Genomic DNA, 12283 nt, shown 5'->3' with positions numbered 1-12283 from the left:
CGAAGATCCGAGAGAAGTCGCCGACTTCGACCGAGTCAGGGGTCCATTGCGCGCGGAACATCTGATAATTCTAATCAGATGGTTCCCGAGAATCCCTCGATGCCCCGAGAAATTCGATGACGCACTCGAAGTTCTCGAGACGACGACGACGTCATGCGCGAGAAACATTCCGCCCAGTGATGTGCTGCGGCATGCACGTGACGATGGACACAGTCGAATATCCGTGTTGGTCTCTCTTTTCTTTGTTTTTGGAAAGGGGATAATACTTAGACAACCGAGTGACAAGCTAGCAGACGCTTCTATGCGGCCCGGCATTCGCCAGTGACCTGTTGAAATGGAGCTCCCCAAGCGCGAATGTATACAGATTGTTCCGTTTTTTCAGAGAAGGACCGCAGAAACCGCTTCTCTTGAAAGTCGATTACAGAGAGAACAGGTCACAAGAATCTGCGTCATACGGCCGAACAATGTCTTCTACACACTGCTCGAGAGCGCCAATCGGAAACTTTACTGCTGTCTGGCAACGAGAGACAATCCTACCTACGCCGGCAAGCCGATCTATAGCTTACGGAAAAGCATTGTTGAGGTGAGTTGCTGTCAACTTATCAGGAAGCCTAATTCTCCAGAGTGTATCCGCGATGAGTTCAATTTCCGTCGGGTTGTCGGATGGCGCGCGCTTGATCGAGTTATCCACGAGCTTTGTGATCCTCTTCCGGGACCTATCCTCGTCGATCGTGGAAACATTAGTTCCTCAAACGATTTTTTCCAGATCACAAACTTGTCCCACGAAGGCCACATCCGAATAGGTGTACTCTGCAGCGATGGGACATTGCATATTCTTTTCCTCGATACTGCCGGGACTCAGCATTGGGAGAAGCTGATTTGTGTAGCCACTGATATGGATATAACTCAGTGCCGGGACATAGCTTATTCACGAACCTACAACGCACTCTTCTGGCCCGTCCGACAAGGCCACAACTACAATGTACATTTGTATGATATCCAGAGACGACAGAAACGAGTTCTACTCAAATCCGTGCCTCAGTGCATACCAGAAGTAGGTGTGAGCCCCAGCCGTGAGCCAACCGCACCGAATGGAAATTCAAATTTTGTATCACATCGCTGACCGCATGGATGAAGGTTCTCCTTGATTTTAAGGTGAAAATCGACTCGTTCATACTTCTCTTCAACAACCACGGGACTCTCTTCGTCAGCTTCCGAGAAATATTCCATCAAGCATCAATTAATCAAAATAGTCGCGCCGTCGATGGTCTACGAGGCGCGACCGAAGCCATAGAAGACATTCCCTCTGAGGATAAGATGGGAATGTCTGGCGAATACTGGTCACCGGACAGTACCGACGTCGTCCACGTGTCAACCGAGAAATTCTCGCCACAGGCCTGTGGCTCTACCCTTCGGGGACATTGTCTATCGCACGATCGTCACGTACTCTACGTGCTCTACGGCAGCACAGTATACGGACTCAATGGGATAGCGTGCACGCCGCTAACGAGAATCGAAGTTCCGGACGGCATGTCTTCGATCAACCTCATGTTCCTCGGTCGAATAACTGTTTTGCAAGTAAGTGTTCCGCTCGCGATTTCGCTCGCCATACGACAAGGGATCCAATGAAGAGAACTAATCAGGGTTCCGCGATTGCACCCGTGATTCCTGTTCGAATGGGCAACCAATGACGAATGTTATTCTTCAGAGTGAAAGGAAAACAGCTGCGTATTTGAACTCTTCGAAACCCGTGAAACTCATCGAGAAACCACTAAAAAGTGCTGGTTTCGGCTTTGTTTGGGACCGGAGCGGGTTGTATCAGGTAGGAGCAGAGTCCGAAGGAATTTCGGAATTCCGAGGGGAAAGCCGAAGAGTTCACCTCATCGAAACGAGCTTTTTTGCCCCTCTAGATTCGAATGTGTAATCCGTTGGAAATGGCTGAGGAAACACAGAGCAACGTCATGGCATTCAGTCCAGCCTACAAGACTGCCAACAACGTCGGTAGAGCCCTGAATGGTCAAGAGGTAGGATCCAAGGCGGAATGAGGCATCTTTAGATTTCTGCATCAAATCTCAAAAAGATCCAATGAGCTGGAACGATTTTACTTCTGATCGAGCGCAAGGGCCCGTGTGCACGTCGAAGTCTCTCCGTGTGGACACCGTCGAATAAGTTCGGCTCTTTCAGCTAGCATGCAGCACGCTCGATGCTTACACACACCTGGCATCTCCAAGCGTACTGTGCGTGGCTGCCGCCTACGCCGCAAATCAGGAGAATCAAGAACGTTTGATTCAAGCAACGCAGTCTTGGGCTCAGCCAGAGGACTGGAAAGGATATCACAGTCGAGTGTCCGCCTTCAGACGTATGGAAAACATGAAAAGGAAACTTCATAACCCAGGACAGTATCACTGCGCACTGGAAAAAGACGTACCGTAGATAGCCATCGTCGGGGCTCGTACTACAGAAACAATCTGAGACTAGCGGCATGCTTTAATCTAAGATTTTTAAACCTGCAGAGGTGAGATGGAGAACTAAACACAGGAAAAGAACGTGAGAACTCAACCGCGACTGACGGCAAGAGCATATCTTCATGATCAGGAATGATATCAGCACAACTAATGACCATTCGAAAACACCTAAGGACTTTTGATTTTACTATTTGTTTTATAAGCGCCTTGTTTGCCGACAAAACCCATGCCAAACAAAAGGAATTAGAAGAATAAATTCCAGCGTGTTTCTGAAGACCGGAACGAAAATCGGTGCATCCTCTGAGACTGACCGATCGATCGGAATGTTACCGATGTGAAAATGACCGAACGCACCTCATGGCGTTGTGCCACGGTCAGGTAGCCGTCTCTACCCGGGGTCTCCCGGGGGTTTTCCTATTCGATTTCGAGGACTCTGCAGTCCCTTCATGATATTCAGGTCAAGACACACCAACAGTACCAATTGCTTTGAAGCGTTCGCTGAGTGTTCTGGGGGAACACGGAGCCTGGCCAGTGATGCTTTGATTCCGATCCTTCTGCGACACAGGAAATTAGACGATGCTTAAGCTCTCGCGACGGAAATGCCCAGCCTTGATTCGGGAAGAGAACAACTCTGATTCATGGGATACTCTTTTATTTATGATCACTTCATTCCGAATCCGACTCTGGTCGACAGCTATACGGAATGACAGATTCCTGTCATTCAATAGTCGACCTCATGTTTAATTTCGTGTTCCTGCTTAATATGAAACACTTCACCATTATCGCCAACGTACGAACTTCGATAATCGGGGTCTTCGCCCATTCCTCTACCGTCGCCCATTCCTCTATTGTCACCCATCCCAGGGAACGGCATTCTGTTATCGTCGTCGAGCCTCTCACCTCGATCGTCTACGGGACCTCTAGCAAACCTGCCATCATCCTCAAACCTGTGAAAATTCGAGCGAAATGTACTTAAGCTGAGCATCCGGACATGATCTGGCTCCCCATGGGACGCTCCATCTGCTTGGGATCCTCTCGTTAAAAGCCAAAGGAGAACAAACCTTTTAGCCTTCCTCCGATCATCCCGGGACCTGCTACGGCTCTTCCTCCTCTTTCTGTCTCTATCTTCTCTGTCGCGACTCCTTTCTCTTCGATCTCTCCTGTCGCGTCTTCTGTCGTCGCGATCAACCCTGTCGGGTCTCTCGCCCCCGCCACGGCGATCTCTTCGGTCGCGACTTCTTGAGCGCCGACGATCCCTGCGAAAAGACGAGCTAGATTCAGTCCAAGTAAATGGTCGCTGCGTTGAATATTGAAGCGCTCCCTAATTGGCGTCTTGGAGCTCGTTCAGGGGACATCGCAGGAGAACCGATTCCAACTCACCTATCACGATCGCGCTCACGATCTCTGTCGCCGTTGGCGCGTTCACCTCTTTCTCCACGCTCCGCGCGTTCTTCTCTGTTGTTATCTTCGCGACCGGAATGCCTTACATTTACGTCGGGTCCCCCTCTTCTCGTTCCACCCAGACCACCCCCTAGTCTTCTTGGTAGCCACCCCTTCACGGTCCGACCCCTTTCAACATCAACGAGGACTCGTCGCGAATCAATCTTCTTACCGTCGGCGTGTTTGTAGGCAGCTGTGGAAATCAATCGACACTGATACCAAAAATGTAGGCTTCGTCTACATACGGGCACCTATACTCACCGTTCCTACTATACAAAGGCTCGACCAGAATGACCTTCCATAGGACACAATGAGCTCCGGAAAAGGAGTACATATCACGCCTTTCGAAGTGCTCAAAGCACTCTCCCGTCTAAAACGCATCGACTCGCTCCGGAGAGAAACCGCTCAGCCTTCGTTACTCCGAAGGAACCAGAGAAGTCTAACCGCCTCGCAAACTCGCGTCCCCTTCAGGACAAATGTCATCGGCGACTCGCTGTCGGTTCGAAATCGGACGCCACGGCGTCAAGCAAAGTCTCGTTCAACCCCTGCGCAGCGGGGACGAAGCTCAAGGTCCACAGATTGACCGTATTCTGGTGCTCTAGTCTTTTCTTTTTCCGAAATTCGGTGTACTTAGCCCACGAAACGAAGGATGAGTTACCTGAGCCGATTCTGCTGTGGCTTACCTCCGACGAGAAGGTGATGCCTGTTGCCAAAAGGCAGGGACTCCAAGTCCAGCAAACTTACCACCTCTACCGGGCGTACCCCTTACCGTGAGTACAAGTTTGAGAGACCAAACGAAAATTGAAAACCAGAATAACCTCTGTCGGGTCGGGGAGGATTCACGGCTATTCGACGGATCGGCAAAGGATCGTTCTAATAGTTCGGTTGGCGCATTATTTCGTGGTTCCTGAGAGATCATAGGGACTGGTTTTCTCTGACTGTATCAAGATTCTGCCGATTCGTTCAAATTGCAGGATCGTTCGACACAACAACGGCGTCAGGCGAAAAAACGCAATTCTAAGACCGGAGCCGAAAAATCGGCTGATCAGCGCAAAATTGCCTCCGTAGATACCAAGATTACCTGACTTGTAGTCTTGAAGGGGTGGGCTGAAAATACTTACACGGGGCAAGTTCTAAACAACTCAAAGTGCGGAGAGGCCACTCTATCGACCTCCAGAACGGACTTGACCAGTCTTACCGTGAGAGAAACCAGGTTCAGATACCAATGTCCTTACCACCAATCACAGCGCTTCGGTAGGTGCTTGTCCTTACCAATTTTCAAATGGCTAACTCCCGATGTCACTAATTGTTTTACCATCACGCCATAGCGGATGAATTGGAGCGCATGAAACCTTCAAAAGGGCATCTCGCACCTCCACGACTCTTACCCTCAGCGATTTTTCAACTATTCTTACCAGACGGCTACATCTGTCTCAGAATTCGGTCGCTCGGCAGCGCGAATCTTCCCGATCTACCTAAAGCTCAGCGATTTCGCCTCGACGATGTTTCGCGAACAGGAGAAAACGTTCGGCTCAAATTCAGAGATTTGCCCGGGGTGAAGACGGCTGAGAGTGGGCGAACAACTTACCGTGCATGTCTCGCTCATGTGCGTACTCAATGAAAGCGTAACCTCTCGGTTTGTTGCTTATGGAGGAGTGTATCAAGGAGACCTACGGAAGGGAAAGCCTGATGAGGGAATCGCTCCAATCAAATGGCGACGAAGTCGTTCGCCAAGCGACAGGGAGCAACTCATGCGGCGGAGAACGATTCAGATCGGAGACTGGTACGGGACGTTCGCGTAAATTACACAAACCTGCTTGATTGCGCCGTATTGCTCGAATTCTCGACGCAATTTCCCTTCAGAGGTCTCGTAATTGATGCGAGCAATGAACAAGGTCTTAAAAGGGTCTGCCGTTGCTTTGGGGTTATTGTTTGGGTCCCAGAGAGCGATCGCTTGTTCCAGCTGATAGGCTGTCTCTTCGGCTTTCTCTTTCTTACGTCGTTCCCTCCGTTCTTCCCGAGTCTCTACTCTCATAGCAGGCGGCGTTTCCGACGGATCCTGAAAGATGATGGTTTTTCCCATGTGTGGATTTCAGCTGGCCGACATGAGACGTCAGGTCTCGTGCGGGAAATATCTCGTCACGAATCCAGGATTCGAAACTCCGGAATTTCTCGGAGCGTAATAGGCTCAAAATATCGGAGATTCTCTCTCTTACCTCGAAGTATCTTATGAAGGTCCCGACGCCGATGTAGGTCTCTTGCTGTTTCTCATGAGGGAGCTTGCCGATGGGATGCAAAAAAGGTATAGGATCTCTCGCTTTGAAAAGCGCGAGAAGATTCGGTGGCAAAAACTGTGTCATTGTGTCTGAGTTCGCTTCCTCGGCTTAAAACGTGACTCGGCAGCTCCGGATTTAATGTAGGCGCTGTGACTCCCCGATCATCGGAACCTCGACTGAGTGTCCGTTCACAGCGCTGCTCGAGACAAATCTAAATACACACAGTGGTACGACGCCGCAGCAGCCGCCATATCATCGACGCAGCAGCGGCAGCTAGCGTGAATGATGGAATGATCTTCGCTGCCGCCGGAATTCGAAAATCGCCCGCGAAACTCGAAGCGTCCATGAGCTCCCGCAAGATTCATCTGAAAATCATCGCGGTCTCCGGAGATTGAGGGATTCTGAAGCTCCTCCCTCCGAATTGAGGGTGGGGAATATATCCTGGAATCTGTCGCGACTAGCCTCGAGCTTTCCTTGAGGAGTTGCAACCCCTGATGGCACAGAGATGCATTGTCCTCGCAATACCGAGGAACAAGCGCCATATCCTTCTTCCTGGTAGAGATTTGCGGGTATCATGTCAGTGCTCCACAGCCGTTCTCATATACTCGGAATCGCGAACGCTTTCCCAGGGGAGTAATTCGGCGTGAAGGTGAAGATTTCCCTTCAGTGACTGAATGCAATCTGCGCGGAGAAAATCGGATGTGACGTGCTCCAATTCATCTTGAAATAGATCACAGCGAGCTCCGCCTAATCGGATTCTTCATTATGCTCTGGGCTTCGCGAAGAACCGCATATCCAATGAAAAACCGCGGTTATTGACTTCACTCATTCGCTGTCCCCCGTAGAGTTCCATGCTGAAGGAAAACCGCAATTGCGGTTCATAACCGCTGTTGCAAAGCCTACTCTACACTCTACCTCTACAGACTCGTATCTCTAGTACGAATCCATTGGAGTCCAATGTTCCAATCGGCCGGAGCCCAAGAATCAGCTGCATACATCGATGCTGCCTCGCGGAAAGATTCCTGTCGAAGGATCGGCATACGAGTCCCGCTCATCTCAACAAGTTTCTCCCGATGCTAGGACCTTGTCGACTTGTGCATGCTTGATACTCAACGGAAAAGCGTGTCATTGGGCAATCAAACAGTACGTTTTCTTTATTTACAATACTCCCGAACTCATAATCATGTTTACATGAAAAATTTTACAGCTTCTCATTTCACAGCTTCTGCCCTTTCATGAACGAATCGAAGTACTGAGCTCGTTTTTTCGGACAATAATTCACGGTGTGCGCGCGATCCCCACCGCCGTTGTTGCACGAGGGACAGTTGTAATTGCGCAGTATCGGGCACACCACATTTCCCCGGTTATCTTTCAGTGGGTGGCTGCGATAGAACTCTTCCGGTAGTCGATTGTTCCTGCAGAAGACGCAGAACGTATCGTAGCGTCGTCCATTCTCTATTGAACAATCCAGCGTGACGTCTATCGTACGCTCCATTGACGCCATACGCGGCGGAGGCGGAGCCGTCGGGGAGCCGACGTCAAGGGGTGTGCACTCCCCGGGCTCGAAACGGCGCAAAATAGCGCGAGGCCTGGAAAAATATAACCCGCTTGATAACCCCTTCCAAGTCATGGTCTTCCGTAATGATTGCGAAATAGCTCGTATAGAGCATGATGGCTGATCACTGACGCAACTATTACGGGAAAAATTACGCTCTTCGACTCTCGATCTCGATTCAAGTAGAATTGATGATTGGAATACGAAACTCACTCAGGCTGCCATAAGCCGGCATTGGTGAAGATATCGCGCTGGTCATCGGGTTTCCCGAGAGGTCGAGGAATCTTCGAGGACTTCATCTGGGATCTCGGACGTGTTTCGACAGAAGCGAAGATCTGCGCGTCTGAACAAGCGTAACGGCTGTCGGAGTGCGGCGCCAACTGAATTTTCAAATTAGGGGATCCTTTTCGAGATTGAGAGATTTATGATGGCGTATCGAGTTGGCGGATTTATTCACCCTCTCTCACTCCGGCCGTCATGTGTCGACGAATCACCATCACCTCAGCTCACTCCGACATTACACTCAATCCTTAAGCTCGCTTGTCTCGATGGCTATATTCCCCCGCCCCCGTATGCGTATTACGGGAGGTCGAGGGTAGAAAGAAATCTTAAGCATCGCTGAACACAACTTTCGGGGATTGGAGCTTCGATTAGCGGGTCTGACCATGGCCTCAGAGGGTGGGGAGTGGGGAGCGAGTTCTGTGCTAACTGAAGCCAATCCATGGTGCCCGGTCGCCCTTCATCTCCGATATATAAATATAAGTACCTAATTCCGATGCAGGATATTTCAATCGAGGTGAATCAAGTTTTGTTGGGAAGTCACCCGATCATAAGATTCATACTAAAAAGTATTCCATCTGACATGTTTCTCAGGAACGATAACCGAAGAAGCGACGCACAGTGAGGCCAAATCGGATTTTAAGTGAACATAAGTGTTCCATGTAATTTTTTCGGATTTCTAAGGTTTTGGGAGTCTGAAATGGAGCGGAGGAAGACTGCTGAAAGCATTTCCAACACCACAGCGAGCGGGATGAGCTCACAATATGAGAAAAAAACATGATATGAGTTATCGTGGCAGGAGTTCATTTTTTGTTCTACTCGGATTTCTTCAGCTCCGTAAAACTCATTCATCGACAGCAGAATAATCGCTCGAGCCAGCAGAAGCTGCCTCACTCGGAGCTCACTCGGAGCTCGGAGCCCTCTGATTCCTCTTCTGTGGGTCCAGCATCGTCGTCTTCTATCGATTCAACACCTTCTGTTAATGAGTGGTAGTCGAGTCAGCATCGCACCTCTGCAACCGGAGTTTCCACTCCGTGGGAATCGCCGCATAGAGACTATAGGAGGATCTGAAGATCTTGGTGGATATGAGTTGGAGAACAATGTCGCTCTCCAGTCTCCAGTTACCTCTGGGAACGAGTCAACGCCGCGCCAAGACGCGACGCTTGCGTCTCCGAACGGAAAAAAGCGTCAATCGGCTCCGACGCTGATTCGGATTCGAAAAACTACGTGAGAATGGTCCCGATCTACGAGATCAAATCCCAACTTCGGACAGACAAAATTCGAGAACCGCTGGGCTTCGCGCCTCAATTTTTTTTTGCGGCGAGACGGGGTCCGATACTCCTCAGGAAGAAATAAATCAGAGGGGGGACACGTGGGGACACTGCATTTATGACATCGAGAATCAAACGAAACTCCGAACTTTTTCGTCCCGGCGAAAAAGTCTCCCCAGCAAGTCCAAAATCGGCTGACTTGACCGGAATCATGCGGGATTGCGAGATCAGGACGGGAACTGAGCGCAGAAAATTATTTCCCCCAATTCGAGGGCACAAAGTATCTTCCTTTCCGAGCATCAGCGATTGGGGAGGGGGGAAATTCCTAGAAATTGTCGTCAAAGAAAAAATTCAGTTCCATTCTCGCAGGCGCCAGGGTGGCTGGGGGATGCGGAAAATTCGGTAATCATGGTTCTCTCGCGACTTCTAGAGTCTCACGAGCATTTCCGAACCCATCACCGATCAAAATTCCGGAATGGATTCCCATGGACTTCAGTCCACCTAAAAATCGATTTGGCCCCACGTCGCGACGTGGTACCTAGAGATCTCATCGGTCCCAGCCGCCTTTGCCCCTTGCTTAGCCTTCCGGATCTTGGATCAAGCGGGCGACCGTTGGTACCGACAGTCGGTTCCTTCTTGCGGGAACCACCTGCGTTTCGAGCGGATGCCGGCTCGAACTTTATAGGCTTGTCCGTGGTCGACACAAACCTCAGTGCCGCGTGGCTCCCACGGCTCATGTCGCTTTTTGCGCGCCACAGCCTCCATTCGCTGGGTTCTCCACATGAGAGCAGTACCTATTCTATCCGGTAGCATAACGCAAAACCGATTAGGAAAAAAACCGAGCAGCAGTAATGGTATTAATGAGCATGAGGGAACAGAAGAATGAGACCCGCAATATTCTCCGAATCCTTCTTTCGTGTCGATGAGGACGAGTAATTGAATATGTCCTTCTTCGTGACATCGCCCGTCGATCCCGGACGGTCGTGATGAGCAATTGATCAGACGACGCATTCAGGTGGGACAAGTCGTATATTGACAATTCCATTCATAATGCCATACATTGAGATCGTGCCGACTCAATAAGCGAGGAATGCCACCGATTGCCACAATTTGACTTTTTTATTTCAATTTTCCTAGCCTTTCCATAGAACACTGGGGACGCGAGGAAGGGCTCGAGCTCCCTGGCATCTTCGCCAGAGTCCTCAGGCGTCGACCCGAGTGCTGTTCTCGCATCCCTCCCGCAGCCGGATATCCAGATCTTGATTGGAATCTCCTTTTCCTCCTGAATCAATTTAGCGATCAAAGGTTCATCCCTTTCCGATCACGTAATGAGATCCCGCTTCTCGAGGAATCGCTCGAACATCCAGAGTCACTGAGTGGACCGCATCAGAGTTGTCTGGACTTGACAATGTTCTTCCGCTGTATCGTCCTATTCGCAAGTTGCACCTTGCAGATTGCCCTTGCAGGTACGACCTACTCTCCGGTACCTCGCATAATCCCGATTGAGGCTCTCCTGATCTCTGAATTTCAGAGTTGCGTCTTCCTGAGGATTATCGCAGCAATAACCTGAATCTGCGTTATCCCAGATGAAGACCCCATAGTCAACGAGGCCGATCGCTCGTTCTTGGATACATCGGAAATCGCTTGCTATGAATGTAATTCGGACATCGACGGCCCGATGTGCTACGATCCGTCGATGATCACCAAAGAAGGACGATTGTGCTCTCAGAAAACCGGCAATGGAGGCGCATGTGCGGTAAGCCGAGTGAACTCCATGGAGTCGGGAGAGGCCCCTGTCTGGTTGAGCTAATTGAGTCGTCAACTTCCCCAGGTCATCCGTCTGGATAGCTCTCGTGATCTTCTCACCAACGCGCAGCCCCGAGAGATACAACGGAAATGCGTCGATGATTGTCGCTCCGGGTGTGTCCCGATGGGTTTCAACGGTGAGAAGCTATTGTGCACTTCTTGCTGCAACTCCACATTCTGCAACTTGAGCAACTCAAATCCGCTCTCGGCCAGCAGTGAACCTCTCCTCATCGCCTTCATGGCCTCCGTCTTGTCCCTATACACTCTCCTGAGCGCCTGGGGTCAATGAAACTCCATCGCGCCGCTAACACGCTAACGACTGAGACTAAAAGGAAGCGAGGTCCGGTGATTGTGCGAATAAAGTCACGGAGACATCCCTACAACCGTAGCTATCTGGTATCGACCCCGAGAATGACTTTCAATATTCATGATCGAGAAGTTCATTGTTCCGGAGCAGCTCCTCATTCTTCGCCGAGGATATCAAAGGGTATGCATTTGGTAGAATATATCGATTCCCAGCTCGGCGCTCCTTTCTCTTTCATACAGTCCAATGCGGGAATCCCAAAAGATGAATTCATAGAAATCTCGAAAAGGAAACCTGGCTCAGTCACGATGCCACATGGGTAAGCGATCCATACCGGGGATCCGCGATTGTATAGAGCCGTCTGCTTCTCCGGAGCGAGAACTCACGAGAGACCTATGAGCTACACGTGCTGTCCGTGAAATATTGAAATCTCGGCTACCCAAGCGATCAATGGATGTGAGGAGCCCCCTCAAGAACTCTGTGGTTGAGCCTGACGTTTTCCAGAAGCTCGGCCGAACGATGTTTCGCGTGGCTGAGATTCTACATCTGAGACGATCGGTCTTGATCTGATTTCTACAAAATATTTTGTTCCAAGAGCTGGTCGAGAGGTAGACGGATGATCCTGTGGAGGATTTGTCACCCTGAAATATTGACTGCTCCTCTCCTGCCCTGAGTCGGACGATCCTACAATTCAATATAGAGGGCCCTGGCGAAGCTCGGTGGTCTTGAGGTCGTCGTCACCCCTGAGGAAAGCTCACGCTGCGCATCCAAAATGAAACCCACGGTCCCACTGGCAGGATCTTCTCGATCGATATTCTAGCTGGGACCAGTGAGTTCTCCGGCAGGATACCGAAGCTGATACCCGAACGTCTCGGAATGCAGATGGT

At 50.3% G+C, this 12283-nt stretch overlaps 4 protein-coding genes across 5 annotated transcripts; 2 read left to right on the top strand and 2 right to left on the bottom strand.

Moving 5' to 3' along the window:
- Positions 1 to 293: 293 nt before the first annotated feature.
- LOC100900900 (uncharacterized) lies at positions 294 to 2433 on the top strand. The gene is made up of 6 exons (XM_003748587.2): positions 294 to 583; positions 767 to 1054; positions 1156 to 1578; positions 1709 to 1822; positions 1911 to 2024; positions 2185 to 2433. Exons 1-6 carry the CDS (start codon positions 335 to 337, stop codon positions 2431 to 2433), a joined length of 1437 nt encoding a protein of 478 aa, XP_003748635.1. The 5' UTR covers positions 294 to 334.
- Positions 2434 to 3096: 663 nt separating this feature from the next.
- Positions 3097 to 6404, bottom strand: LOC100900753 (U1 small nuclear ribonucleoprotein 70 kDa). 2 transcript variants are annotated; one of them, XM_003748586.2, is made up of 6 exons: positions 6122 to 6404; positions 5719 to 5964; positions 5494 to 5575; positions 3846 to 4098; positions 3527 to 3721; positions 3097 to 3412 (listed from the first exon to the last, which is right to left on the bottom strand). In XM_003748586.2, exons 1-6 carry the CDS (start codon positions 6263 to 6265, stop codon positions 3187 to 3189), a joined length of 1146 nt encoding a protein of 381 aa, XP_003748634.1. In that variant the 5' UTR covers positions 6266 to 6404; the 3' UTR covers positions 3097 to 3186. The 2 variants fall into 2 exon arrangements, with proteins under 2 accessions (XP_003748634.1, XP_018496998.1); XM_018641482.1 differs by having other exon boundaries at positions 3105 to 3721.
- Positions 6405 to 7397: 993 nt separating this feature from the next.
- Positions 7398 to 8035, bottom strand: LOC100900613 (nanos homolog 1-like). The gene is made up of 2 exons (XM_003748585.1): positions 7950 to 8035; positions 7398 to 7770 (listed from the first exon to the last, which is right to left on the bottom strand). Exons 1-2 carry the CDS (start codon positions 8033 to 8035, stop codon positions 7398 to 7400), a joined length of 459 nt encoding a protein of 152 aa, XP_003748633.1.
- A 2624-nt stretch (positions 8036 to 10659) lies between these two features.
- Positions 10660 to 11381, top strand: LOC100900471 (uncharacterized). Its single transcript, XM_003748584.1, has 3 exons — positions 10660 to 10752; positions 10873 to 11042; positions 11118 to 11381. The coding sequence occupies exons 1-3, from the start codon at positions 10695 to 10697 to the stop codon at positions 11379 to 11381; spliced, it is 492 nt and encodes a 163-aa protein (XP_003748632.1). The 5' UTR covers positions 10660 to 10694.
- Positions 11382 to 12283: the final 902 nt, after the last annotated feature.

The sequence above is a fragment of the Galendromus occidentalis genome, unplaced genomic scaffold (assembly GCF_000255335.2).
Source record: "Galendromus occidentalis unplaced genomic scaffold, Mocc_1.1 scf7180000077536, whole genome shotgun sequence".
NCBI classification, from domain to species: domain Eukaryota; kingdom Metazoa; phylum Arthropoda; class Arachnida; order Mesostigmata; family Phytoseiidae; genus Galendromus; species Galendromus occidentalis.
This window is presented reverse-complemented; position numbering and strand designations above follow the sequence as displayed.

Bases quoted from the DNA above. Each gene is read 5' to 3' on its own strand.
- LOC100900900 (XM_003748587.2), top strand. From the start codon at position 335: ATGGAGCTCCCCAAGCGCGAATGTATACAGATTGTTCCGTTTTTTCAG. The intron at 584-766 runs GTGAGTTGCTGT...GATTTTTTCCAG, and splicing joins TACGGAAAAGCATTGTTGAG to ATCACAAACTTGTCCCACGA. The intron at 1,055-1,155 runs GTAGGTGTGAGC...CTTGATTTTAAG, and splicing joins TGCCTCAGTGCATACCAGAA to GTGAAAATCGACTCGTTCAT.
- LOC100900753 (XM_018641482.1), bottom strand. From the start codon at position 6,265: ATGACACAGTTTTTGCCACCGAATCTTCTCGCGCTTTTCAAAGCGAGA. The intron at 4,099-5,493 runs GTAAGTTGTTCG...TGATTTCCACAG, and splicing joins ACATGAGCGAGACATGCACG to CTGCCTACAAACACGCCGAC. The intron at 3,722-3,845 runs GTGAGTTGGAAT...GTCTTTTCGCAG, and splicing joins CGTGAGCGCGATCGTGATAG to GGATCGTCGGCGCTCAAGAA.
- LOC100900613 (XM_003748585.1), bottom strand. From the start codon at position 8,035: ATGAAGTCCTCGAAGATTCCTCGACCTCTCGGGAAACCCGATGACCAG. The intron at 7,771-7,949 runs GTGAGTTTCGTA...ATATTTTTCCAG, and splicing joins GCCGGCTTATGGCAGCCTGA to GCCTCGCGCTATTTTGCGCC.
- LOC100900471 (XM_003748584.1), top strand. From the start codon at position 10,695: ATGTTCTTCCGCTGTATCGTCCTATTCGCAAGTTGCACCTTGCAGATT. The intron at 10,753-10,872 runs GTACGACCTACT...GCGTTATCCCAG, and splicing joins CTTGCAGATTGCCCTTGCAG to ATGAAGACCCCATAGTCAAC. The intron at 11,043-11,117 runs GTAAGCCGAGTG...CAACTTCCCCAG, and splicing joins GCAATGGAGGCGCATGTGCG to GTCATCCGTCTGGATAGCTC.